This window comes from Ochotona curzoniae, unplaced genomic scaffold (genome assembly GCF_017591425.1).
Source record: "Ochotona curzoniae isolate NIBS_2020 unplaced genomic scaffold, NIBS_Ocur_1.0 scaffold_4506, whole genome shotgun sequence".
NCBI lineage: Eukaryota > Metazoa > Chordata > Mammalia > Lagomorpha > Ochotonidae > Ochotona > Ochotona curzoniae.
Window position 1 is genome coordinate 67,379,962 of NW_024467119.1, and position 27,817 is coordinate 67,407,778.

The window sequence follows — 27,817 nt, forward strand, 5'->3', positions numbered from 1 at the left end:
CCCCAGCCTGCTCCGCTCCTCCGCTCCTCGGCGCGCGAGGGGCCGCGGCGGTTGTGGCGGCGCTGCCCGGCATGTTTCAGAGCCCGCGGCGGCTCTGCTCCGCCCTGCTGCAGAGGGAAGCCCCCGGCCTGCGCCGCCTGCCCGGCCCCGGGCTGCGTCGCCAGTCGCCCCCGCCGACGGCTGTCCCTCGGCCCGCAACCTCCCGGTTCCTGGTGGCGGCCTCGGCGGCCTCGGGCGCTGCCAGGTCGTGTTCCCGAGCAGGTGAGTGCGCGGCGGGCTGCGGCCGGGAATGAATGGGAAGCGGCGGCGGGCAGGCTAGCGGTTCTCGGGTTTGGGAGCGAGTCCTTCCTGAGCGGCTGTTTGCGCTCGCTTTTGCCTCTTTGCTTCCTTTTGCCCTGCCTCGCCGGGACTTGTATCACGGCTTGTGAGAACACTGCAGGTTTCCGCTGGACCCTTGCATACCACGCTAAAGTATTTCTCCCACATAACCTACCTTAAATTTCCTCCTACCGAGACCGTAAATAATTTCTATTGGTTATTCATTTTTTTTAAAATTGCGCTGTTGTGATGTTCATACAAAAAAATAACCTTACGTGACCACTATTTGATCATGTGGCCTAGATGTCCTGAAAAAAAAATTTGAAGCATGCTAAAACATGAGTTGGCTTTACCTGGGCGGGAGGTTCTCTTGGAACCTTGTGTTCCAGGGAGGCTCAACTCCCTAAGTGATGCCTTCCAAAGGTCAGTTTTACCATCTTAAATCATCTTATTACCTGGGATTCTTTTTTTTTTTTTTTTTTGCCACCTCCGTGTAACCTCAGATAACTGTAGCCACATGATATTCACATTAGTTATACCTTTAAAATTTAGAAATAGTTTTCATACAAAGCATTTTAAAGGGTGCATTTTAGCTGTACTCTGGCTATTGCTGGGACACATCGGTGTAACCCACCTAGATTGTAAAGGAATGCCTTTTTTCTGGGACCATTATGCGTTCAGTACAGAGTGAACACTGGGTCCAGTGTGGCTTTCCGTCGCGAACAGAAGCGACCGATGAAATGTCCTGAAGCCAGGACTTCAGTCATGTTATTGGTGGATGTTGCTGGAATAGAACTAAAAGGATGCGGGTGTCGAGCTGTTACTTGAGACAAAAAAAAAAAAAAAAAAAAAAAAAATTCTGTTCTTGATGCACGTAGTCAGACCCCCACCCTTCGTTCTGTAGGAGTTGGGCATATTTTGAAATAATTGTTGGAATGGTGCGCGTTATCAAGAGGAACACCGAGGTGGGAACAGTACCTCACTTGCTGTGTTCTGTAGCAGCCTCAGGTGGGCTCAGAGAGGAAGCCTGGCTTGGAGGCCCAGGTGGCATTATTGAGGATTCCCCGGGGAGAGAGGCAGGGGCCCCAGTGCTTGAGCCATCACCTGCAGCCGACAAGGGGCACATTAGCAGGAAGCTAGACCAAAAGTGAAGGAGCCAGGACTCGGAGCAGGCAGTCTGCTACTGGGGTGGATGCCTGCTTTCCAGGGAACAGCCACTTCCAGGAAGTTTGCTGCCCAGCAGGCCCCAAGATTTGCGCAAAGCAATGCTTAATGACATAAACAGGTTTCACTTTTAAGATTTGCAAATAGCCCTAGGGATATGGGAGAGAGGGGGCATTTCCTTCAGCAGTGGGGCCTTCAGACTTCCAGAAGTGGTTGCATTTAAGTGTGCCTCAAAGCCTGGTTAGGATTGGATAAACATGGATGTTATGCATTTTGTTGATGAAAAGCAGGAGAAAATGGGACAGAGCGTGAGGCATGGAGGACAAAGCATGAGTGTGGAATGCTTTACAAGGTGGACAGACTTCCTTGTAGATCCATCCCATCAGTGGAGGGCCCCCAGTCCACATTACGGAACAGTCATCCACAAACTAAAGATTATTCCGAAACACACACAGAAGTTTGGCCATTGGAGGAGCTAAGAGCCACTTTGCCTGCCTGACAGTTTGGGGTGTGGGATGGACAGTGGATGTTCACTCTGGGCCCCACTGGGTCCTCAGCCATTCCTGGAAAGACCGTCTCTTGGCTTGACCAAATTCAGGGGTTGTTGGACTCTACGGGACACCTTGGAGGGGATGTCACTGGTTTGTTTGCTTTTCTGGAGCAAGGACAGGTGCACCCAGAAGGAGGTTGTGGCTGCCACCACCATTACCATTAGCTGTATGGGAGGAAGTATAGTTGTGGGCTGGGAAAGCTGCCCTCCACAGCTCACCAGGAGCCAGCTGAATCAAGTGTTCTCTGCTAGAACATGTTGCCTCTTTCTGGGTACATTTTCAAAGGCAAATACCAGCTTTATTTGAGGAGGCTGCTTTCTTTAGTGGGTCCCTTCACTTGTGAGTAAGCTACTCGTGGGTGAAAAAAAAATGGAAAAGCTTGTAATTATCCTGCTTCTGCAAAAATAAATGGTTTTTCTGGTGGGAGGAGTTCAAATACAGTGAGCTCTCTGGGTAGGGAGCTTTTGAGTTCATGTCCACGGTTCTAGAATCACATTCAGCAGGCTTTCCCGTGATCATCCGCAAATCACTGGACCTGGCTTGCTGGCTCTTAACACTGCAGACTTTCCCTAGGGGGAAAAAAATGAAACAAATTGATAGCAGTTTATCTGCAAGCTCATGACTGATTGCAGTACGAAGTGCAAAGAAAAAGATCTTTGGATGTGTTAAGGGCGTTTGCTTGGGTGGGATGGAGCGATGTGGTGGGAGGGCTAGGGGAGAAAATTGTCACATGCCTAGAACGTGGGAAAGGACTCTCCAGAATTATCTGAGCCACTTGTTGAAAGCACAGATTTTTGGGTGTTCATGTGCACTTGGTTTCCTGGTGAGTTAGGCCCTGGATGATTCTGGGTGCTCTGGGGAGTGTTTATGAGCTCTGTGCTGCCTTTGCAGTGGTTAGTCCCTGCCTGAAAGTTGAAGAAACCCCAGAGGGGATGGGATCTTTGTACTTGGAGCCTCAGGCAATTCAGGAGACTCCTTGACCCTTACAAAAACCAGGTGTTTTCTTTTTTTAAAAAAGCTTTGTTTATTTGAAAGTGTAAGAGATGGAGAAAGAGAGAAGGGATAGGTGAGGTAGCCCAGCAGCTGGGGTCCTCACCTTGCACACGCCTGATCCCATATGGACGCCTGATCCTTTATGAGCGCTGGTTCTAATTCCTGGGGCCCTGCTTTAAAAAGAGAAATCTTCTAGTTCATTCTCCAGTGCCTATAGCAGCTGGAGCCTGGAACAGTATCCAGATCACAGGTGTGGGTCGTTGAGATAACATTGACTGTGGCCTTGATAAAGTTTGCCCAGGATGGTGGTGCACCCCCTGGCTGAGGTGTAGCAGTGCCAGCCAGCAGCAGCAGCTTCCTGGGGACAAGGGCTAAGATGGTGCCAGTGCCCCTGCAAGGGGAGTGAGGCACGCCAGCACAGAGCCACAATGCCAGGTCACCTTGTAAGGTGCTATGTAGGGTTCACCGATCTCAGCCCCTTTGCGGAACACAGTTTGGCAAGGATGATCACTCCTGCATGATGGTGGCTACCTCCTTGAAGCATTTCACACCCAGCCCGATAGGACCATGGTAGTGCCCAAGGGTAACCAGCACCTTGAACCTAGTCCTCTGGCTAGCCCACAACTGTTTCAACCTGGTGTGATCCTCTGAACCTTGTGCTTTTTTGTTTAAGATTTATTTATTTTTTTTTTTAATTAGGCAGATTTACAGAGAAAAGGAGAAAGGCATTCACTGGTTCACTCCCTAAGTGGCCACAATGGCCGGAGCTGAGCTGATCTGAAACTGGGAGCTTCTTCTGGGACTCCCATATGGATGTAGGGTCCCAAGGTTTTGGGCCATCCTCTACTACTTTCCCAGGCAATAAGTGGGGAGCTGGATGAGAAGGGGAGCAGCCACTGCTTGAACCAGCACCCATAAGGGATCCTGTTGCTTGCAAGGTGGACAATTAGCCAATCAAGCCATCCTGGCAGGCCCTAGAATTCATCCTTGAGGGATGCCCTCTGGGAGAAAGTTAGTGATCTCAGACTCCTGGATAAGCTGAAAAGAGATAATCTTCAGGGATTTGATCTTCATTTCCTTAACCTGGGGGCCCAGTTTAAACCTGCGCCTGAGTTCCATGGCCCCAAGCTACCTGATGCAGAAGTTTTCCAGGGCCCGCCTGCTGCATCCCTGTCACCAACCACCCACCTCTTGGTGTGATGATCTGTTGATGTGGAGAGACTGCTCCTGGAATATGGAACATGCAGGAAGCTGCTTTTATTCCATCTTCAGAAAACAGTAAGATTGCTTTAACATCAGAAGGCAGCCACAATGACAGATTGTTGCCACGAATGTCTGCAGGTGCCTGGCACTTCCGCCGCTCTCCGTTTGTCCTTCTCCATCCTTCCTCCCACTCTGAGCTTCCAGGACTGTTTGCCAGGCTGCAGACGCCCTGTGACGCCCAGGCCCTGTCCCATGCAGGACAACATGAGGCCCTTGGCAGGCGTGGCTTACACCTGGGGGACAACCTTTTGTTTCCTTTTTACGCCCTGCTGTGTTGGCTGTCTGCTGTTCTGGTAAATCCTATAGACTGGATCTGTTTGTTGGGACATTTCTACAGTTCCTCTTTCAGCTGTTTCTGGAATTCTTTTGGGAGATAACCGTGAACTTTATATGCAAATAATTCTTTGTGACTTGATGTTCATAGTTAGGTGACACATGCCCGTAGTGAAGCTCATTCGCAGGGTGGAGGTTGTGGTCAACCTGTTCTTAGGGCAGCTGTGACTCACTGCTCACTGCACTCCTGGTTCCTCTGTGCTTGCAGCCCAGTTGCCTGCTGGGGAGCCTGCAGGCAGTGGGGACAGCTCACATGCTTTGCTGTTGTCACCTTTGTGGGAGGCTCAGAGTTCCTGGCTCCTGGCTTTGGGCCTGGCAACTCTGGCTGTTGCAGTTGTTCTGGGGAGTGAACCAGTTGACAGATCATCTCTGTCACTCTGCCTTTCATTATGCGATTTGTATGAAAGTCAAAATTACAGAGCAAGAGGCAGAGTAGAGAGCTTCCATGCACTGTTCTCTGCCCAGATAACCTGTAATGACCAGTGCTGGGCCAGGCCTCACTGGGAGCCAAGAGCTTCCCTCTGGTCTCTCATATGGACCATCTTCTGCTGCTTTCTCCAGGCCATTAGCAGGGAACTGGATCAGAAGTGGAGAAGCTGGATCACATATTGGCATCCAAGTGAGATGCTGGCATAGCAGGTGGGCTGCTTTACCCACTACGCCACAGCACCAACCCCAATAAAATCTTACGTTTGATGGGGAAGTTTCCGTGGCAGTGAGCATCTTGGCCATAACGTGCCTGCTTGTGCATGTGAAGACCATTCTTCAGTGTGGGGGGGTGGATTATTTTTGGTGTTTTCCTGTTTGGCATGCTGTTGGCTTTATGTGTCTGTACTCCCTGTCCCTTTATTTTTAATGGCATCGTCTGGTGCATGAGATTTTCTGGAGAAAAAAAAAAGATTTTGCAGTCATCTGAAGATTTCTAGACATTTCCTAGTTCTTGAATTGTTTTTGTCAGCAAAACTCCATTTTGCCTTGTGGTGTCTCCTATAGCCATTTCAGCGGCTCCCACCTGCCTGCTGTGTTTCCTTCAGGCCTCTCCCCTGCAGAGAAGAGGGGGGCTGACGGTGCACAGGGGCCGGCCACCCTGCACAGGGCTCAGGAGCAGCAGGCTGGAGTTGGCCACCTTTGCCAAGCCAAGGACTGTCCCTGCTGGGTGCCTGAACCTACTGAGCCTTACACTCCCTTTAAAACAAAACAAAACAAAACAAACCCCCAGAGGCTCAGAAGGGAGTCCTGCCGCTTGCTCAGCACCACTCACCCCGGGAACCCTCCGGGTTCTGCTCTGTTGAGCAGAGCAATGGTCTCAGGGTCTCGCCACCCACCCAGCTTTTCCCTGGGTGAGGGAAGGGACACCCCGGGCTGCCCACTCTTGTGTCAGCCAGCCTCCCCAACCTGTTCTGTTTGCTGACTCTCTTAGCATCTCATCAAGGTGCCCTTGGGGAAAAGCACATTTACACTTGGTGCACTACAGGTTCTGCTGTGGTCTCTCTGTGAATTCAAAGCTGGTTCTCATCTCATTTCTTAAGATCTATTCATTTGAAAGGCAGAGTAACAGAAAGCCAACTACCTTCTGTTGGCTGATGCATTCTCTCCAGGTGCCCCCAACTTTGGGGGTGGGGGGTTGCCTAAAAGTGTAGAACCAGAAACTCTGGCCGCATCTCCAGGTGGGACCATTTAACTGAGCGGCATCGTCTGCTGCCTGCAGGATGGTTGTTGGCAGGAAGTGCCATCGGAAAGCAGAGTATCTTGGCCAGCATCCAGCTCTCCCACAGGAGATGTGAGTGGTGCCCAAGTGGCAGCCCCACCTCCCACACTCCCTGGAATCTGTGTCTGTCTTTTTTTTTTTTTTTTAAGATTTATTTATTCATTGGAAAGTCAGATACACAAAGAGGAGGAGAGACAGAGAGGAAGATCTTCTGTCCGATGATTCACTCCCCAGGTGAGCGCAGCGGCCGGTGCTGCACCAATCTGAAGCCAGGATCCAGGAACTTTGGGTATCCCACATGGGTGCAGGGTCCCAAAGCTTTGGGCCGTCCTCAACTGCTTTCCCAGGCCACAAGCAGGGAGCTGGATGGGAAGTGGAGCTGCCGGGACCAGAACCGGTGCCCACATGAGATCTTGGGGCGTTCAAGGCGAGGACTTTAGCCACTAGGCCATTGTGCCAGGCCCTGTGTCTGTCTTGATTCGCTAGTTTAGCCCTCAGTGAGGTTAGATGTGACAGTGAAGGTTTGTCTCCTGAGAGCCTGCTGATTGTATGCAAAGTGTCAGTTCCTAGGCTGCGGTGGGATGCTGGCCTGGAGACTGCAGACAGTACCCACATTAGGCAAGGGGGTGCTGAAGTTTGTGGATTGAGGCTCAGTGACCAGGAATCTCGGAATGTCTCTACAAACAGACTGTCCAGCTTCATTTTCCTGCGATCTGGAGTAGGAGTTGGCAGACTGTGCAGGGACAGCCAGCTTGGAAGCGCTGCAGGCTTCCCCAGCCACGTGTCTGCCTGTCTGCCGCAGCGCCTCACACCTGCCGCAGGTGGGGGAAAAGGCGGGTGGAAACAACATAGTAGGTAAACTGCATTCCTCTGGGGATTTGGATTTCATGTCCTTTTCACATGCCATGCCGTGAAATGCACCACTCTTCTGTTTTCTTTTTTCTTTTTTTTTTTTTTTTAAGATTTATTTATTCTGGGCCCGGCGCGGTGGCGCAAGTGGTTAAAGGTCCTCGCCTTGCACGCCCGGGATCCCATATGGGCGCCGGTTCTAATCCCGGCAGCCCCGCTTCCCTTCCAGCTCCCTGCCTGTGGCCCGGGAAAGCAGTCGAGGACGGCCCAAAGCTTTGGGAACCTGCACCCGCGTGGGAGACCCTGAAGAGGCTCCTGGCTTCGGATCGGCATAGTATCGGCCCGCTGCGCTCACTTGGGGAGTGAATCATCGGACGGAAGATCTTCCTCTCTGTCTCTCCTCTCTGTATATCCGCCTTTCCAATGAAAAAATAATAAAAATAAATCTTTAAAAAAAAAAAAAAAAAAAAGATTTATTTATTCATTGGAAAGTCAGATATACAAAGAGGAGGAGAGACAGAGAGGAAGATCTTCCGTCCGATGATTCACTCCCCAAGTGAGCGCAGCGGCCGGTGCTGTGCCAATCTGAAGCCAGGATCCAGGAACTTCTTCCAGGCATCCCACATGGATGCAGGGTCCCAAAGCTTTGGGCCGTCCTCGACTGCTTTCCCAGGCCACAAGCAGGGAGCTGGATGGGAACTGGGGCTGCTGGGATTAGAGCCGGTGCCCATATAGGATCCCTGCACGTTTAAGGCAAGGACTTTAGCCACTAGGCCATGCCACCGGACCCAGTTTTTTTCCCCCCAACCATTACAGGATGTCAGCCTGCCTTGGTTGACGCACAGCACAGAAGCAGGCGTTAGCCAGACTTGGCCCCTGGGCCGTCGAGGACCATGACCTGGACAGAATCCTGCCCTATCAGCAGAATATGCCTTCTCACGTCTGTCTTCCTACTCACAGCTGACAAGCGCTCCTGAGTAGACCAGAACTGTTAGCATGTTACCCATCCCCTGCTTTTTCATTCTCAGTTTTTAATATATGTATAGAAATTTTATTTTTATTTTAAAGTCAGATTTATAGAGAGAAGAAAAGACAGAGCAAGAGAAATCTTTCATCCTCTGTTTCACTTCCCAAATGGCTTCAACAGCTGGAGCTGACCTGATCCAAAGCCAGGAGCCGAGCTCAGTGCTGTAGCCTCGTAGCTGAGTCCTCACGCTGCACACTTGGTTCCTATATAGGCACAGGTTCCTGTCCGGCTGCTCCACTTCCCATCCTGCTCCCTGCTTGTGGCCTGGGAAGGCAGTCGAGGACAGCCCAAAGCCTTGGGACCCTGCACCCACGTGGGAGACTCAGAGGAAGCTCCTGGCTCCTGTCTTCGGATTGGCTCAGCTCCGGCCATTCACTTGGGGAGTGAATCAGTGGATAGAAGATCTTTCTCTCTGTCTTTCCTCTCTGTATATCTGACTTTCCAATAAAAAAAAAAAAATCTTTAAGCAAAGCCAGGAACGTCCTCCAGGTCTCCCATGCAGGTGCAGGGTCCCAAGGCTCTGGACCATCCTTCAGCTTTTCCCAGGGAGCTGTATGGGAGCAGAGCAGCCAAGACACAAACTAGTACCCATATGGTATTCTGGCATTTGAAGGGGGAGGATTAGCCAGCTCAAGCTATCACACCTGCACAGCCACCTGTTTTTCACATCTCACTTTCTAACATTAAGCTGGAGTAGCCAGCCTGGGGGAGCAGTTGGCCAAGACACACAGATCTGTGCACTAAACCTTTCCTTTGTGTGTTAGTGGGGTTGGGGTGGGAGTTCCTCCCCCTTGGACAGAGTTTCTAAGCTGTCCTGCCTGAAGGCATTGCTGTGCCTTTTCTGAAAAACATTTCTGCAGGCCTGTCTGGTCTGCAGGCGCTGCCTGCCTGAGAAAGGTCGTTTGGGTTGTCACTCTTTGTCTAGGGGTGTGTATTTTTAGACACATTGGGTTAATACTGCTGACCTTCATTTGATAGCCCTGGTAACGGTGCCTGGGTCGTGACACTGCTCTGTACACTTTGTGCACTGCCATTCTACGTGCTGTGATAGCAGTGACGTGGACACAGGGCAGTGATACAACCTGACCTCTGTTTATCCCTGGCCCGAGAATGGGCTGCTGTGAGCGCCTGGCCAGGCCCCATCACGGTCGTTCCTGCTTGCTGTCACCGCTCTAGAGGAAATGCAGGGAAGATGCTTCCTGGGCCTGACTCCTTACAGGTCATACAGACTCCAGCAGCTGCAGCCTCCCAGCCTCCTGGCTGGAATGACGAGAATAGCACCTGCTCTGGCTAGAAAGCAATGACAATCCACAGTGTGGCTGTGCTGGGGCAGGGCATCCACTGTGAGCAGCCTTCTGAAGTTGGGAAGTGAGACTCTCAGGGGCTGGCACCAGCAGGCTGATCCTCTGCCTGCAGTGTCAGCATCTCTCACAGGTTTGGTGTCCTGGCTGCTCCATTTCCCTTCCTGCTCCCTGCTGTGGCGTGGGAAAGCAGTCAAGGATGGCCTAAGGCTTTAGGACCTTGCACCAATGTGGGAGACCAGGAAGAAGCTCCTGGTCCCTGGCTTTAGATTAGCTCAGCCCTGGCCTTTGTGGCATTTAGGGAATGAATCAGTGGATGGGAGATCTATCTCTCCCTCTTTCTGTAACTCCAACTTTCAAGTAAAATAAATAACAGAGTTATAACAGACCAGTGAACGCTGATAGATCACCCAGACGAGCTGGCCAAAGCCAGTGTAACCCAGTTAATCCTCTCGGGGTCCTGGAATTATTGCCGCATGAGGAGACTGAGGCAGTGGGAGGAAAGAGGTGGAGCCCATGGAAAGGAGGCTGAAGCTGCCCCATGACCAAGAGCTCTGGGGACGCAGCCAGCTCCAGGCAGTGGCGCTCAGGAACGGAACCTGGAGACCAGCCACGGGGAAAATGTTTACCTCTCACAGGCAAGTAGTCCCCTTTGAACTGGGCACTTGGACTGGCAGCTGGGGGATTACCCAGACCGCCAGGGGCATGGGAGGGCGGTGGCCTGCATTTGTCAGCTGGATTTTTCTGGAGACATGTTGCTCTGTTTTTGAGTTGTTTTAGCTGATGAGAGCAAGCCATAGTCTCACAGAAATTCTGGAACTGCAGTGTCCTGTTAATCACGGCTCCCGAGAGGCTGCATAACCAATAGGGATCATTCTGTATTGATCCTGTGTCTGGACCTCAGCGTCTGCAACTGTGAAATGTGTTCATAGGAGCCAGGGGCGACAGCAGCAAGTGAAAAAGCCTGGGATGCCAGAAGGTTCTCTGCCACTGTGAGACCAGATTCCCTAGCACTCGCCATCACTCCCCGTCCTTTCTTTCATGGACATGTTATTAAACTTACTTTTTAAATATAAGTTTATATCATTTTATGTCACGTTTCATAGGCTCTGGGATTCCCCCAGCTCCTCCCCAAGACCTCCCCCCATACTGAGTTCCTGCGTATTGTTATAGTAATGCAGATCATATCCAGTCATGATTCCTTCATCGCGGGCATGGACCATGCGGAGAGTCAAACATCTTATTGTCCAGATAAATTCAGCAGTTTCATTGGGAGACCATCCCTGGTCTGAAAGTAGAGCTGGCAGAATATCATCTCCTCCAATGAGATGTCACTATACAGCTTCAACAACAGGAAGATACATCGAAATTAACCTCATCATGATGTTAATTAACATGATATTGAGTGGTCAATATGTTAGAAAATGCAAATTCTTAGCCACATCCTGTAACTACTTTCTTGACATCTCAATTTTAGCATATATACAACCGGCTGCTATAAATCTTTTTTTTTTTTTCCTTCCAAGCTAGCATGTTTTTAAGTTTAACCTAAATCAGAGTGGCACAGGAACAGTGGAAGCATCAACATTAACATCCATCATATATGTAACAGCTGAGTACAAACTTAATACCAACGTTTCTATGCAGTTATATCTTGTTCAGTATTAACAGTCATAAGTTGATAGTTTTTTGGGGTAGAAAATCAAGCCAAAATTTAAACTTTGCAGTATATAATGATTAAGCACGGTTTTACAGAACTTTGCATTTTAACAATTGAAGAATAGAAAAGTTTTAGGCAGGTGAGCAGGCAAATCCCCAACAACCCAGTGGGTGAGGAAGAATTTAACTCTACATCCTACCTAGTAAAGTCCAGAGAAGCAAATGACTGACCTCGGAGTTCTCGGCCTCTCGGAGCATTCACATTCCCTGTGAGCTCCTAGGCAGTCGGGATACGGTTCTCAGTGTCCATACTGACAATCCTTGATGAAGTATCCATTGCTTCTGTGGCGAAGCACTTGGGAGGCCTTGGGACTAGGATACAGACCTCCTCTTGTCCTCCTGCTCTGTACACACAACCTCCTGTTAAGAGGGTGTCAGGGATGTGCTTGGATCCCACTGCAAGTTTCTATGGCTTTTCTAATGTCTAAGGCTGTTAAGAATCTTAACTATAAATAAGTTACATTTAAAGTCTTCCTCAAACATTCTAAGAAGATTGTAGAATTTCTCTGCAGTTCCACTGGGGTTCCATCTTCTCCAGGAGCAGCGTTGTGTTCAAGGGGAGTTGCTGCACTTCCGAAGTCAGATGAGCCATAGGGAAACCCAAAGTTTTGAGGATCCATCAGGAAATTCTAGGGACAAGAGCATAACCTTTCCCACAGATTATTAGTGTTCCAAAATAACAATTACTCAGTTGTTTTATCAAATACATACAGAAATCTCTTGGGAAAAAAAAATGCCACTGTATAATCCATAAGCCAGCAATGAGTTCGACAAGAGAAAAGAGTGTTTGGAATAAATAAAACTGAAATAGAAAACATCAAAACATGGGATGCAGCAAAACAAAACAACAAAAGTATGGATTGGATTATTGAAGTTACTTTTTCCATGCTGGTTTCCTTATGTAACAGAACATATGGTATTTGTTCTTTTGTGATTAACTCATTTCACTGAGCATAATGGTCTCTAGTTGGGACCACCTAGTTGTAAATAGTATAATTTTATTCTTCTTAATAGCTGAATAATATTCCATGGAGTAGATGCACCATAGTTTCTTTAACCATTCTTCCTTGGACGAAAACCTGGATTGTTTCCATGTCTTTGCTATTGTAGATTGTGCTGCTGTAAATATAGGATTACAGATTCCCTTCTGATATGCAGTTTTCACTTCTTTTGGGTATATTTCTAGGAGTGGGATAGCTGTGTCATGGCAGGTTTGTTTGCAATTCTCCAAGCACTCTGCATACTGATTTCCACAATGGTTGTACTAGCCTACACTCCCACCAGCGGTGAAGGAGGGTGCCTTTCTCTCACACCCACGTCCACAGGTGGTGTTGAGTTCTGAATGTAGGCCAGTCTCACTGGAGTTAGGTGGTACCTCAAGGTGGCTTTCATTTGTATCTCTGATGGCTAGGGAGCCTGAGCATCTTTTCATATGTCTGTTAGCCGTTTGAATCTGCTCAGTTGAAAAATATCTGTTCATTTCTTTTGCCCATTTTGTTACAGGGTTTTTTTGTTTGGTTTTTTTGTTTGTTTGTTTTTTGCTGTCCCTGGGTTTCTGAAGCTCTTTGTAGATCCTGGATATTAGTCCCCTATCACTCATTCTGTTGGCTGCTTCTTTACTTTGTTAATAGTTTCCTTTGCTGTACAGAAGCTTTTTAGTTTGATGTAGTCCCATTTGTTCCTTTTTTGATTTGATCACCTTTTGGTGTCTTTTCTAAGAAGTCTTTCCCTGTTCCTATATCTTGGAGTGTGCTTTCTATGTTTTCCTTTAATAGTTTGATGGTTTCTGGGTTTGAATGATTTAGTTCCTTGATCCATTTAGAGCTGATGTTCATATAATGTGACAGGTGTGGGTCTTGCTTCTTAATTCTGCAAGCTGCTATCCAGTTGTCCCAGCAGCATTTGTTGAATAGACCAGGATTTTTACCTGGGTTGTATTCAGTTTTGTTATAAAAAAATGTACTTTTTAAAATTATTTGACAGGCACAAGGAAAGAGAGGGACACAGGCCCATCCACCAGTTCCCTCAGCAGAGGGCCTGGCCACAGTCGGTCTGGGCCAGTTGGGATCCGGGAATCAGGATCTCCCATGTGACAGGGACCCACCTACCTAAGCTGGCTCCTGCTGCCTAGGGTTTGTGCTGACAGGAGGCAGGAGTGCAGCCAGAAGTAAATTCTGGCACTTTGATATGGGATGTGGGCTTAACCTACTGCAGCAGATGCCTGCCCCAACCCCCTTAAGCACTTTTTAAAAGTGGGCTGAGTGCTGGGGGGAGCCTCCTGAATAACAGACCCCCAAGGGTGACCTAAACAAGAGCAGCCGGTCAGGAATGTGCCAGGGAGACACTGGTGCTTGGCTCATATAGTGCCAGGCGTGGGCCATGGTGATTTATTCATTCCTTCACTCTGTAGTGAATAAATATATCCCATCCACCACGTGCAGGCTCGTTTCACCTGAGTGATTGTTTTGTGTTATTTGGGAACTTGCCCTGCTGCGTATCAGTGACTGAATTGGCCCTCTGCTGTCTGAGGTGGTTCAGCACATGGCCAGCAGATGGCAGCATTGAACTGCTGTTTGAAAGACGCCTTCCAGTGACGTGGGTCCGTTCGGTTTTTGCATTTTGTGCATTTGATTCGTGGAGCTTTCTCCAGGCCAAGGCTGATCAGCTTCAGCAGCTTCCCAGGTTTGTACCCAGTATAATTCTGGCTTTTGTTCACGCTTTGGTTTTTCGTCTTTTTTTTTTCCGAGTCACCTTAGCTTCAGTGCCAAGTGTGAAAGAAATTATCCACTGACTCTGACGTGGGCAAAGTGCAGAATATGCAACTGCTGGGTGATTGGAGGAACAAGGGGCGTTGTGTGGGGAGCTGCCTTTCTGCTTTTGCTTGTAAAGGCTGCTAAGGCTGAGAGGGATGGTAAGCCAGGGCCAAGGGCGTCTTAGCTGTCAGGGCCGATGGCAGGGTATACTAGTTCCCTCCGTGTTGTTAGCACTCGTGAAACTTGTGTTGTGTCCTGCCAAGATTGCACTGGAAGTGTGCGGTGTAGCTGGTGCTAATGAGGGCATGTGTATTCAGGTACTTCTGCCATCAGCATGTTTTGCTGTGTGACCGGAAAGTGAACGGAGGAGTGTTGTTAGTGTGTTTTAGAAACCAACAGCATCTGAGTTCTCTGGCAAGTTGTTACAGATCTCTAGGAGAGTAGGATTTGTTTCTGTAGAGTAATGGTGAGGTATTGGCGATTGTGCAGGGAAGGTGGGCACCCTGCTGTCACTGTGCGCGCGAGCGTTCACGCAGAATTAGTCAGGGGCGGGAGGTAGTGGTGTAGCCAAGTGGATTGCCGGGCACAGCCGCTCCCAGCAAGTTCTGTGTGCCTGTTGCTTACGTACATTCTATAACCTACGCACGTCACTGAGAAGGGTGGCCGATTTTTTCCTTTTTCTCAAAGTGGCTGTGATTAAAAACCACGTCCAAGTACATGGGGCTGGATTCAAAGTTCACCTCCAAATGCGGGGCAGGTGCCAGAGCAGGCTGCAGCAGCAGTTAGCACAGTGTGGCTGCTTCAGGATCTTCCCGACCACAAGGCTCCATTATTCACGCTATTTACCCTCAGGAAGTTAATCTTGCATACTGCACCAGTCTGCCGAGGGCCCTGTGCAAGTCCTGAAGAGTGTAGGACTTCCGTGGAATGGCTTAAAATTTTGGGCCACAAACGTGTATCCGCAGGAAAGGGAAGTTTTCACTGATGCTGCTGTAAAAATGAGGTTATTTTGAGTAAAAGTAAGAAACAGTAAGTATTGTTCAGCTATGCCCTTATCATCAGATGGGCCTCATTATCCTTAGCGCCTTCCTAGGATGGCAGTGAGGGTGAAGGCGTGGTCAGAGCAGGCCGAGCTTACCAGGCAAGTTACTCATTAGCAGTCGCCGTCATAATTCATGAAGTGTACTTTGGTTCATTTCAGTGTGCTGCGAATTCTACCTGACACTGGTCATTTGTAAGTAGCGGAGATTTCTTGCTTCCTTTTTCTTTCCTTCCTTCCTTGTTTAAAGATTTTTTTTTCTTTATTTGAAGCAGAGAGGGAGGAACCAGTGTCGTGGTATAGTAGGCTGATCCTTCGCCCTGTAGCATGGCTCCATGTGGGCACAGGTTCGTGTCTTGGCTGCTCCATTTCTCATTTAACTCTATGATCTGGGAAAGCCGTCAGCCTCAGCACACATGTGGGAGACCAGAAGAGGTTTGTGGCTCTCAGGCCAGCTCCATTGCAGCCCTTGGGGGGAGGAGCCAGCGACTGAAAGACCCTCTATACTTCTCTTTCTGAAAGATCTGCCTTTCAAATAAAAATAGAACACATCTGAAGAAAGAGACAGACTTAGAGACAAAAAAGAAAAAAAAATAGATATCTCCCTCCAATCTCTTCATTCACTTTCTCTTTTCTACATGAAGCAATAAAGTTCTTGTTCCAGGGAATGGCCCAGGTCGCTCTAGAATAGACTTGCTCACTTTTCATTCCTGGGTCTTTTCACATTGTTTCCTGTTTGTATTTTCCCCTTCACATTCTTAAACATTTTGATCCCTGAGAAATTTCTGTTTCTGTATTGCATTTATCACCCATTAATTACATATCATGCTAGAAAGTAAAATTTGAGATGTTTTTAAAATGTTTATCAATTCATATAATAAAACACCAAACTCATTACGTGCTTATGAGTAACATTTTGTGTGGAAGAATACAACATTCCTAAACAAAACCAAATCACTGTCCAATAGTGGCATTGCTCTGTTTGGGGAACTGTCCTGACGTCTGGCTTAACAGGAGGGAGCTGGAGTCCCTTTCTGCATCTCCACCAGTGTGGTACGCGGTGTGACTTAGACACTTCCCATCTCAGTATGTAGGGATGTAGAAAAAAAGGATTTTCACAGCTGCTTTTTTATTGGCAAGGTAGATTTCCAGAGAAAGAGAGACAGAGAAAGATTTTCCATCTGCTGGTTCAATCCCCAAGTTCTCACAACAGCTGAGGCTGGGCCAGGCCGACACCAAGAGCCCGGAGCTCCGTCTGAGTCTCCCAGATGGGTGACGGGGACCAGGGGGCCCGGTTGGAGTGTTAGGGAGCTGACATGGAACTGAAGCAACCAGGACTCAGACTAGCACTGTGCTATGGGATGCCAGTGTTGCACGTGGTGGCTTAACTCACTGCACCACAGCGTAAGCCTTATAAAAAGTTTTTAATTGCTCTGAGTTAATTGGAAGGCAGAGAGAGTTAGTGATTGGGCTCCCCAGATGCCTTGCAGTAGCTAGGGGTCTGAGTCAGCTCAGTGCAGGTCAAATGCTACATTCTAGGGTGTTCACTAGCAGGGAGCTGGAGTGGGATGGGGAGCTCGGGCACTGTGTGTGAGGTGATGTGATCAAATGCCTGAACCGTCATCAAGTACCCATCTACAGTGTTGACGTCATTTACCAAAGTAGCACGTCACAAAGAAGAGAAACCAGCATAGATACATAGAAACTTACTTTTTTTTTTAGCTGTTTTTTCTTTACATAGTTGATAGGGCACAAAGGGTCAAGGGGGCTGCAGCAAAGTAGGCAACACTATTATTTCCACATTATTGCTTTTTTTTTTTTTTCTCCTGTATCTGGGGTAAAGTGAGAAAGGGAGAAGTTCCACCCCGCCTCCTACCCGTCCAAGGTCCCTGATGTGGGGCATGCTCCAAGAGTCCTGCTCAAGTAGTTTTGATAATTCAACAGATATGAATTGCTGCCAGTCTCACAGTTCCAAGCACGATGAAATCGCTGCAGAATCCACTGGTTGACATAGTCCACCTTAGAGTCTCCATTTGCCCAACTTTCACTGCCAGCACATGGCTGGGGTAGTTAACTGATTTGTTCTGTCCTCCGTCCTCTATTGTGGTACCAAGTGTTCTCTGCAGGTTTTCATGGACTGCCATATCCTCCGTGCGCACTGGATATGCTCTCCACTGCTCGATCTGAGTCACTGAGGCGGCTCAGCTTTGACACATGGACTCCATGGTCAGACCATGGAACCTGCACTTCTCTTCATGGTTGGGGTTCTGAGTCCTGCAGTTCGACTGGGGAGATCCCCAAAGAAACTGTCTGAAGTGATCCAAGACCTGATTCTTGTGTGTGTTTGCCAGTACAGGGCCTGGTACAGTCCATCACCCCAAATTAGCTGGTAGTTGCAATTGCTGGATCCGTTCTGCTTCCAGCTCTGTCTTCCAAGCGAACCAATGGGTGTTGCAGTACAGCCTGATTCTGCCCAGCACACACTCGGCCCTCACATAAACCAGTGGGAGCTGCAGCCCCCACCGCAATAACCCCCACCAGGCCCACCCCCTACCCTGGTTCCTGTGCTTGCCAGTATGTACAGCAGACTTGTCCAGTCTGTCCCACACACATCTCATGCAGCTCTCATACATGTCAGTGGGTATTGAAGCCTAGTTCAACACAACCAGGCCCACTATCCAGCCCATGTACATGCTGTTGGGTGCTGTTCCGTCCAGCCAGGTCTGCCCCAGTCCTGGTTTTCAGATGCATTACTTTTGACTTCAGACTTCCTCAGCTCTCTGTAGTTTTTACTCATGTGTTATTTGGCCTTAGGACACCTCAATATTTTTTTTTTCAATTTGAAAGGTAGATTTACAGAGAGACCTTCCATCCTGTGATTTCCTCTGCTCCCTCAGGCTTTCCTTGCTTCTCAAGGCTGCAAGCTTTGAGGAACTCCCTGGGGCTTTCCGCCCACTTGGCCCGTGGTTAAGGGTTTAGGAGGGAGTGATCCCAGAGGCATGGTGTCTTGTCAGGACAAGTGGGGCCAGCATTTCCCCTGTGGGAGAGAGTAGTTGTGATTATAGCCAGCTGTCCCGGCTGAGGCCCGGGTCCCAGGGACCGTGTCTGTATAAGGTAGGAACTTGTTCTGTAAAGATTTGCTTCTCCCTCACCTCATTTATTCTGTCACTGACTTATCTTAATCTGGACTCATAATTGCTGTTTCATCTCTGGTTACAATCTAATAGTTTTGACAAGAAATGTTTTATTATTTGTCTGTGTGTGTTTAAAGGGCAAGGTTACAGAAGGAAGGAGGTCATCCCCAGTGGTCAGGGCTGGGCCGGGCTGCAACCCGGAACCATCCAGGTCTGCCATGTAGATGCAGGGACCTAAGCACTTGGCATCTGCTGCTTTCCCGGGAGCATTGCTAGGGAACTGGATTGGGACTCAGCCAGCGCTGATGGACTCTAAGATCACAGGTGGTGGCTGAATCCACTGCCCAACAGCACCAGCGCCTGCTGTGTGTCAGCACTGTCCTGGCTGGGCCCGTAAGAATCTTCTAAGGCTCCTCTGCATTGCCGTGCTCTCCCCTCTCCCATTAGAGTCCTGCTCCTTTGCAGAATGGGGCGGCAGCTGTACCTGTTGCTGCTGGAGTGACACCGTGACACTGCTCCTTGATCCTGTGAAGCTAGCAAATAGTGCCGTGTATCCCAGTATCCCAGGCACATTGTTTCTGTGCCTAGAGTAAGGTCAACAGGAATTCACACTGTCATTACTTCCTGAGCCTCAGTAACGCAAATAAATCCTTGTCTCAGCTGGCAGCAGCGAGCCCACGAGCAGGAGCTTTGCCTACTAGCAGGCTCTGCCTCGGCAAAGCTCCCACGGACACAGCCACACGACTCCCAACACGGCACCCCATTCTAGTCACTTCGAACACAGCGCCATTTTGCCCCAGTGGAACTGCGAGGTTGCCGCGCAGTTGTAATTCAGTTTGGCTCATCTGTCAAGTTCCGCATTCCCTCTTGCGGCCCTCCCACTTCCCGGCTGGTATTTTAAATTTACACATTAAAGTTCTTCCTTGGTCATGGACAGCTCGGTGGATTGTGACCTGTGCTCTACAGAACTGCTCTGTCTCCTGAAATTCCTCTGTGTGCTCCATTTGTAGAAACACTCCGAGCCCCAGTAACCGACCTTCTGCTTTCCTTCCCTGGAGTGTGCCTTTCCCAGAATGGCCTGAATTTTTGGAATGGTACAATATGGAACTCTTAGTATCTGACTTGTTTCACTTACAGAATGCTTTTAACTTTCAGCCATGCTGCATGAGTCAACGGCTTTCTTTTTTTTCAATTCTGGATTGTATTTCATTTTATGGGTGTAGCACAGCTGTCAGTCCCTTCGCTTGTTGAAGGGCACCTCGGTTGCTTCCAGCATTTGGCAATTAGAAATAAACATGCTATAAATTAAAGCATACATATTTGTATGTGAATTTCAGTTTTCAGTCTCTTTACAGAAGTATCTGGTTATGTGAGATCTGGGCTGGATGGTAAGTTTTAGATTCATAAAGCACTGCCAAACTGTCTTTCAGCATGTCTGAATGTGGGAGGGAGTAAATGAAAGTCTGTGGAAGTTTGGTGCAATGTCCTATTTGCTAGAATTTACACATGGAAGCCATGGAGGCCTGGACTTTTCTTGCTAGGGTTTCATAACCCAATGTATGAGTAGCATTGCTGCCCTAGTTGAATTAGTGTTCCTTCTCCCCTCCCCTGCCCTGGTGTCGGGAAGACAGGAGGTGCGTGGGCCAGAGCATCAGTGTCTGACTTGGGGTGAGGACCCCCAGATACATGCCTCCCATGTGCTTCGCACAGAGATGGCCTGGGGGCTCCCTGAAATGGGGCTCCTCCCTGGGAGGGTTCAGAGGCCCGAAGCTGGGCCCTGTGTCTCACCGCTCGCTCTCCCTCCACACCTGCTGCCACCCTTGGCTCACAGCAGGCCCAGTCCACTGGGGCTGACCATTCCTGGACTTGAGCCTCCAAAAAACTGAGCTCAGTGAATCTTTCCTCTTTATAAAGTTAGCTGCTGCTTCACGTGTTTTGCTGTAGCAAAGACAGTCTAATGCACAGTGGGCACTCAAGCGTTTGAAAAAAAAGGAGCTACCAAATATGCAAATTTGACCCAAGTAAATGATGCTGTCACCAGTACCCACTCCATACCCAAGTCTGATTTCTGTTATTACTCAGCTTCAGTACTTGACCTTTTATTGGTATAGGGTACCATTCCCCAAATTCACTAGATCAGAAAACAAGAGCGTGAAGTTGCGCCTAGCACAATGGGCTAGCAGCTAAAGTGCTTGCCTTGCATGCACTGGGATCCCATATGGGTGCCAGTTCTAATCCCGGTGGCCTTGCTTCCCATTCAGCTCCCTGCTTGTGGCCTGGGAAAACAGTTGAGGACAGCCCAAAGCCTTGGGACCTGCACCTGTGTGGGAGACCCAGAGGAAGCTCCTGGCTCATGTGGATTGGCTCAGCTCCAGCCATTGTGGCCAATTGGAGAGTGAATCATTGGACAGAAGATTTTACTCTGTCTCTCCTCTCTGTACCTCTGACTTTTTAATAAAAATAATAACTCTTTACCAAGAAAAAGTGAGGTTAAGAGCCAGCATTGTGAGTAAACCTGTTGCGACACCAACATCCCTTTTGAGCGCCAGTTTCTGCCCAGCTGCCCCCACTCTGGAATCACTGTCAGCTAATGGCCTGGGAGAGCAACAGAGGATGACTCAAATCCTTGGGCTCTTCTTGCCCCCTTATGGGAGACCTGGAAGAAGCTCCAGGCTTCCTGACTTTCATCCAGCCCGGCCCCAGCTGTTGGGGCCACCTGGAAGAAAGTGAACCAGTGGACGGATGCTCACTCTAACTCTGCTTTTGAAATAAAACTCACACCACAGTGAGACTTGGGTGAGGACTGTGCAGTTAGATTAGGTGAAGAAGAATTTTCCAAGTGATGGTCCCTCTACCTGAGAGAAGACACTTCAAAGATCTGTCTCCCTCCCTCCATACCCCCACCTCCCTTCCCTGACTTTCAGAAAACTGAATAAATAAATCTCATAAGAAAAGAGGGTGATTAAGTGGTCAGGTGCACAATGAGGACAGAGTCTGGCACACAGGAGCCCCAAAGTAAATTGGAAGGAAAGTAGATGAATGGAAACCTTCCAGAACCATCCCTGTGTGTCCTGCTCTCATGCTCATTATGCAGCAGGGCATTCATTAATCAGCTTTCCAGTACAGTTGTGGAGGGTTTGGCCTGGGCCACAGCATTTGTAAATGGTTTGGCGTTCAGTCTGCATCAGTTCACCTTTGCTACAAGATCTGAGTGGACAGACACAGAATTAGAGCAAAGGCTCCTTGGCAGTTAGTCTAGAAGTTTGCCTGCAGCCTCGCAGATGTCAAACTGTCCTGTGTATTTCATGTTTTAAATACTTCATAGTCCCTTGAGTTTGCTGTGGTGCCATGGGACACCCTCACAATTCAGTGATTGCAACCCCAAGTGATTGGCCTTCCTGGAGACCACAGTTGAAAACTGAATTCAAGGGCATTTAACTAAAGTATAAGGAAGGACTTTGAGAAGACTTCTTCCACCCTGGAAGAATTTGTCTTTCTTTGGACCCATATGCTCAGATAGGCATGCACATCAAGCATGATCGATTTGAAATTCTGTGATCAAACAGTTTGGAAACAGGAGTGTGTGAGAAACTATGCATGGTGCAGCTGCGCAACACACCTGACTGTGGGTTGGGAAAACCAGTATGTTTGCCTAAGTCTCATTTTCTCACTGAGCTTGAAGGCAGGCAGAGCAGTTTGTTTGAGTCAGAAAAAGAACAAAAGAATGTGCTTGCTGTTTGCTGACCTTGGTGATCAAGGATTTTTGGTAGTGTCTATTTGGATTTGCTTACTATTATTTACTTAATTACTTGAAACAAGTACAGAGAGAGGAGGAGATACCTGCCATCCATCAGTTCTCCCCAGGTGACCACAGTGGCCAAGGCAGGGCCAGTCTGAAGCCAGGATCCCAGAGCTTCTTCCAGGTTTGCCACGTGGGAGCCAGGGGCCCAAGCACTTGGCCACCCTCTGCTGCTTTCCCAGGCCACAAGCAGGAGGCTGGATGAGAAGTAGAACAGGAACTGGCACCCATATGGCTTGCAGGTACCACAGGTGAGGGCTTATTCAGCTATGCCATTGGCCCCTGGATTTGCCCTGGACATGCCATAGTGAATTTGACTGCTTGAGATGTGATTATTTGCAAATTTTATAAGAAAATCTTTATGAAACGTCCATATTTTACAAAGAGAGTACAGGGATATGGTTGCTGGGGTCCGCCAGATGGGTGTGGAAGACAGGAAGGTGTAGAGAACTGTTCCATTGCAGGCAGGGCCACAAGGAATTTCCCCGCTGTTTGTCAGGGCCCAGTGGATGTCTCTACGGCCACCTGAATGCAGTTCCACCTCCCTTTGCATGGACACCGGACAATCCCGCTGAGATTTCTATAATTTATTTAGGCATTGTCTGCCTCTGGGGAGTGAGCTTGGAAGTTGATGTTGCTGATACCGTTTTAGCCAAAAGGCCTTTCATTATTGCTAATAGGCTACACCCGTTGACCATATGCTGATCAAGGGTGTTAAGTCCCCCTTTGATTCTGTGTTAATCAAGGGTATAGCAGAAAACTTTGCTTACTTAGAATTCTCCTCCCCCCATTGGCCATATGCTAATCTTTCTTTAGGTCCTTCCTTCCTTGATGCCTTTCTCATGCCTTAACTGATTTAAGACTAAGTTGTAGAATGAGGATTGTAGTAGGAATGTGTAACTGATTAATGTAACTTCCTGACTTCAGGGTTAGGAAGGCTGAATCCTGCCTCAAGGTGAAACAGTTGGTAGAACTATCCTTAGGAATGCCCACTTGCCTAAGTGTGAAGTTTAACCCAGCCCTTATGAAGGTTTCTGTATAAGTAAAGCGGACAGCTTTATTGCATTGTCCGTGATGATCATGGAGTTGTAGTGGTCCGTTTTGTTCCTCTTTATGCCTCATCCATGCACCCTTCTCGAGTTCCAAACTCAGTTGGAGCTGGACTCTGGCATATGGTTGTGCGAGGGATATACAGATAGCCTGGTACTAACATTCATCAGGCACAGAATGTTGGGGTTACTCCTGCGTAAATGTTGCTCCTGATTTATAATGAAGAGAGAAAAAGTGGCCGACCTCTGAAAGAGTAATCAGCACTTTGAGTGGAACTGACAATTACAGCCTCTCATGCTGATGAGTATCGCCCTCTGTTCTCCTTAATGAATTGCAACCAAGCAAAACACTAGAAAATTCTCATGAAGACAGTGTTGGCGGTCCTTCCTGCCCTTCACTCTTGCCAGAAACCCAGCAAACAGGAAAATTGTGAAAAGGACGATGTCCTGTCTTGCTGTTAGCTCCCTTCTTCTCCCCGCCCCAAACTCTTGTTTTTAAAACTCAACATGATGCTCAGAGTTCCACAGAAAGCCCAAGGCCTAGGTCACACTACCCCTCCGAGAGGTGGGCTGCAACCCCACCTGGCCATCCTTTTCCATGCTGGAGAGATCTAGACAGCTAATGATGCCCGAGCAGCAGCTGCTGGACCCAGCACCTTGCCCTGGATCCCACGGGCTGTGTGACATTGTATTGCTTACAAGCACAGCTTCAAGCTTATGCTAAATTATACTGGAAGACACGTGATTGTGTTCAGTCATGTTTTGTAACATTGGGTTTACAGATTTAAAAAAAGGTTGTAGGTGAGAAGAAGCCTTCAAGATCAAGACATTTTTCTTGTTTTTAAAATTTATTTTTTTTTTAAGATTTATTTATTTTTATTACAAAGTCTGATATACAGAGAGGAGGAGAGACAGAGAGGAAGATCTTCTATCCAATGGTTCACTCCCCAAGTGACCTCAACGGCAGTTGCTGTGCCGATCCAAAGCCGGGAACCAGGAACCTCTTCCAGGTCTCCCATGCGGGTGCAGAGTCCCAAGGCTTTGGGCCATCCTCCACTGCTTTCCCAGGCCACAAGCAGGGAGCTGGATGGGAAGTGGAGCTTCCAGGATTAGAACCGGTGCCCACATGGGATCCCGGTGTGTGCAAGGCGAGGACCTTAACCATTTCACCATTGTGCCAGGGGTCCAACATTTATTTATCATTATTGAAAAGTCAGATATACAGAGAGGAAGAGCCTCCATTTGTTGATTCACTCCCTAAGCGGCCACAACGGCTGGAGCTGAACCTAAGAGGAGCCAGGAGGCTCTTCCAGGTCTCCCACACGGGTGCAGATCCCTGAGCTGCTTTCCCAGTCCACAGGCAGGGAGCTGGATGGGAAGTGGGGCTGCTGGGATATGAACCAGTGCCCACGTGGGATCCCGGCACATGCAAGGCAAGCACTTTAGCCACTAGGCTACCACACTGAGCCCAGCATATCTCTTAAAAGGTCCAGCACATTGGCTCAACTGGCTAATCCTCTATCATTAAGCGCTGGGTCCTCAGGGGCACCAATTCGTGTTCCAGCTGCTCCACTTCCCATCAAGCTCCGTGCTTATATCCTGGGAAAGCAGAGGTGGATGGCCCAGTGCTTCAGATCCTAAAGTGGGAGACCTGGAAGAAGCTCCTGGCTCCTGGCTTCAGGTTGTTGTGGCCATTTGTGGAGTGAACCCTCTATGTCTGCCCTTTCCAATAAAAGCATACGAGATTTTTTTTAAAAAGTTATTTCAGATTAGTTGGAGACTAGCTTTGATAGTAGCATTTCAATAGCGAGAACCTGGACACTCCTTTATGCCTGTAGACAGGTGGCCTGGTGTGTGTGGGGACCTTGCCTGCACCAAGCCTCTGCTGTTCCTAACAGTGGATGCTTTCTCCAACTGCCAAGCTGGAGGACCCAGTCGGGAGGTGGAGCTGATGGTGCATCTGTGCTTTTCTCCCCCATAGCGTCTTCCATGGGCAACGGGACAAGCAGACTCTACAGCGCGCTCGCCAAGACGCTCAACAGCAGCGCTGCCTCTCAGCACCCCGAGTATTTAGTGTCGCCCGACTCGGACCATCTGGAGCCCATCGACCCCAAGGAGCTGCTGGAGGAATGCAGGGCCGTGCTGCACACCCGGCCGCCACGCTTCCAGAGGGACTTTGTGGATGTGAGGACAGACTGCCCCAGCAGCCACCCACCCATCAGGGTCATGCAGTGGAACATCCTCGCCCAAGGTAGGCCCCGCTCGGAGCAGGCGCCTGTGCTCTCTGCCTGCTTCTTTGCTGCTGCTTTTTAAAAAAGACTTACTTTATTTGAAAGACAGACTTTTACAGAGAGAGGTCTTCTATGTACTGATTCACTCTCCAAATGGTCACAAAGGCTGGAGCTCAGCCAATCTAAAGCTGGGAGCCAGGGGCTTCTTCCCAGTTCTCCCACATGGGTGCAAGGTCCCAAGGAGTTGGTCTGTCGGATTCCACTGCTTTCTGCTGGATGGATACCAGCCCCCCCACCCCCCAACCCACACAGGTGCAGGATTACCCTTGAGCCACCGTGCCAGTGGATTTTTTTTACTTCTGTGCATGAACAGTGCACTGGCATCTTAAATGAGTGAGAAGTAGGGGCAGTCGCAAGTGTAGAAGGATGGGGCAGGTAGAGCAGCCTGAGGAGTCCCAGGCAGGGAAATTAGAAAAGGGAGTATTGTTTTCCACCAAGAACAGATTTACTCTGGGGCAGGTGTTTGACCTAGTAGTAAAGCTTTCTGTGCCCCATACTGGAGAGCCTGGGTTCGATTCCCAGCTCCACTCTGAGCTCCAGCTCCCTGCCCAGGTAGGCCCTGAGGGACCTAAGTGATTGCGTCCATAGGAGACCTGGATCGTTGCCCAGCTCCCAAAGGAAGCCACAGCCAGGGCCCACTGTGGGCATTTGGGTGAACCAGCTTATGAGAGCTGTCTCTCAAATTTTTTTTAAAAAGATTTATTCCTTAGCTTTCATGTTTGTGAGTTAGCCCGGAACAGTGAAAGTCTCCTCCCAGAACATCCAAAGGGACAGGCCCATACCACTAACTAGGAATTCAGTGGGACAGCCCCAGAGCTTGTGTTGCATCCGGCGTCCCTGTGCAGCCCTGGGAGAGCATTTGAAGGGAATGGCAGCTGGGGTGGGCGGTGCGGAAAGGCTGGATATTCCTGTGGCAAGATTCTCGACCGTGCTCATCTTTATAATTTCAGACTAAAAAGATGCGGCCTCAATTCTCTGTACATTAAGGCACTATTTTTTTTAAAGGAAAAAGGACTCCTTTCCTGTGTCTTTTTGAATTCAAAACAGATGGTGTCAACATTCTGTAGCATTGCCTTTTATGGGGCATTTAATTTTAAGAAAACAACGCCCTCCCCGTCTTTCCCCCACCCCAGCCACTTCCCCCCACTGCCCTCCAAGAAAAGGACCAAGCTTTGTGATTACTTTTAGGAAGAGCAGCCCGCGTTCATTAGGTCCTATTCATCCAAGCCTCATCTGTCAGTGTTGAAAGCAGCATGTAGAGCTGTAGATCCTGCAGGAACACTGCTTCCCCCCTGCAGTTCTGTCTTGGAGTACACTTAAGGGAACTCATTGTCATGCGAAGGAAAACTCAATTGCTAGCTCCCTCCACGTGGTGAGGACCTGTTTAGGATAGTTTGGGGAGCCTCTGCAGAGCAGAGATGGATGCCCCCAGGCCTGTGCACAGAGGAAGCAGCAGCACTGGGAGGGCCAAGGCAGCTCCTGGGCACTCTGACGTCCAGGACCTACAGAAGCTGACAGCCCCTTTCTTTTCAGCTCTTGGCGAAGGCAAAGACAACTTTGTCCAGTGTCCTCTGGAGGCCCTCAAATGGGAGGAGAGGAAGTGTCTCATCCTAGAAGAAATCCTAGCCTACCAGCCTGATATATTGTGCCTCCAAGAGGTGGACCACTACTTCGACACCTTCCAGCCACTCCTCAGTAGACTGGGCTACCAGGGCACATTTTTCCCCAAGCCCTGGTCGCCGTGTCTCGATGTTGAACACAACAATGGCCCCGACGGCTGTGCCTTGTTTTTTCTCCAAAATCGATTCAAGCTCATCAACAGTGCCAATATCAGGCTGACAGCTATGACATTGAAAACCAATCAGGTGGCCATCGCACAGACCCTGGAGTGCAAGGAATCAGGTCGACAGTTCTGCATCGCCGTCACCCACTTAAAAGCACGCACTGGGTGGGAGCGGTTTCGGTCAGCTCAGGGCTGTGACCTTCTCCAGAACCTGCAGAACATCACCCAGGGAGCCAAGATTCCTCTCATCGTTTGTGGGGACTTCAACGCAGAGCCAACAGAAGAGGTCTACAAACACTTCGCTTCCTCCAGCCTCAACCTCAACAGCGCCTACAAGCTGCTGAGCGCTGACGGGCAGTCAGAGCCCCCGTACACCACGTGGAAGATCCGCACCTCGGGGGAGTGCCGCCACACGCTGGATTATATCTGGTACTCTAAGCACGCGCTCAGCGTGAGGGCTGCTCTAGATTTACTCACTGAAGAGCAGATTGGGCCCAACCGGCTCCCTTCCTTCAATTATCCTTCAGACCACCTGTCACTGGTGTGCGACTTCAGCTTTAACGAGGAACCCGATGCACTTTTATGAAGGACTGTCTGCATCTTTATGATCACAAGAGTCTTAAGCAGGGATGTTGCAGGAAACTGAAATAGGAGTTGCCCCAGGAAGGAGTCCCAGTTTCAGGACCTTCACTTTCCATGTTACCAGCTTGCCCTTAGGAAAGAATCCCATTAGTTCACAAACT

At 49.1% G+C, this 27,817-nt stretch overlaps 1 protein-coding gene across 1 annotated transcript; it reads left to right on the forward strand.

Annotated features, from left to right (window-relative positions):
• On the forward strand, nt 1-27,817 carry NOCT (nocturnin). The gene is made up of 3 exons (XM_040967046.1): nt 1-261; nt 24,982-25,251; nt 26,825-27,817. The coding sequence occupies exons 1-3, from the start codon at nt 72-74 to the stop codon at nt 27,658-27,660; spliced, it is 1,296 nt and encodes a 431-aa protein (XP_040822980.1). The 5' UTR covers nt 1-71; the 3' UTR covers nt 27,661-27,817.

Bases quoted from the DNA above. Each gene is read 5' to 3' on its own strand.
- NOCT (XM_040967046.1), top strand. From the start codon at position 72: ATGTTTCAGAGCCCGCGGCGGCTCTGCTCCGCCCTGCTGCAGAGGGAA. The intron at 262-24,981 runs GTGAGTGCGCGG...TCTCCCCCATAG, and splicing joins CAGGTCGTGTTCCCGAGCAG to CGTCTTCCATGGGCAACGGG. The intron at 25,252-26,824 runs GTAGGCCCCGCT...CTTTCTTTTCAG, and splicing joins GTGGAACATCCTCGCCCAAG to CTCTTGGCGAAGGCAAAGAC.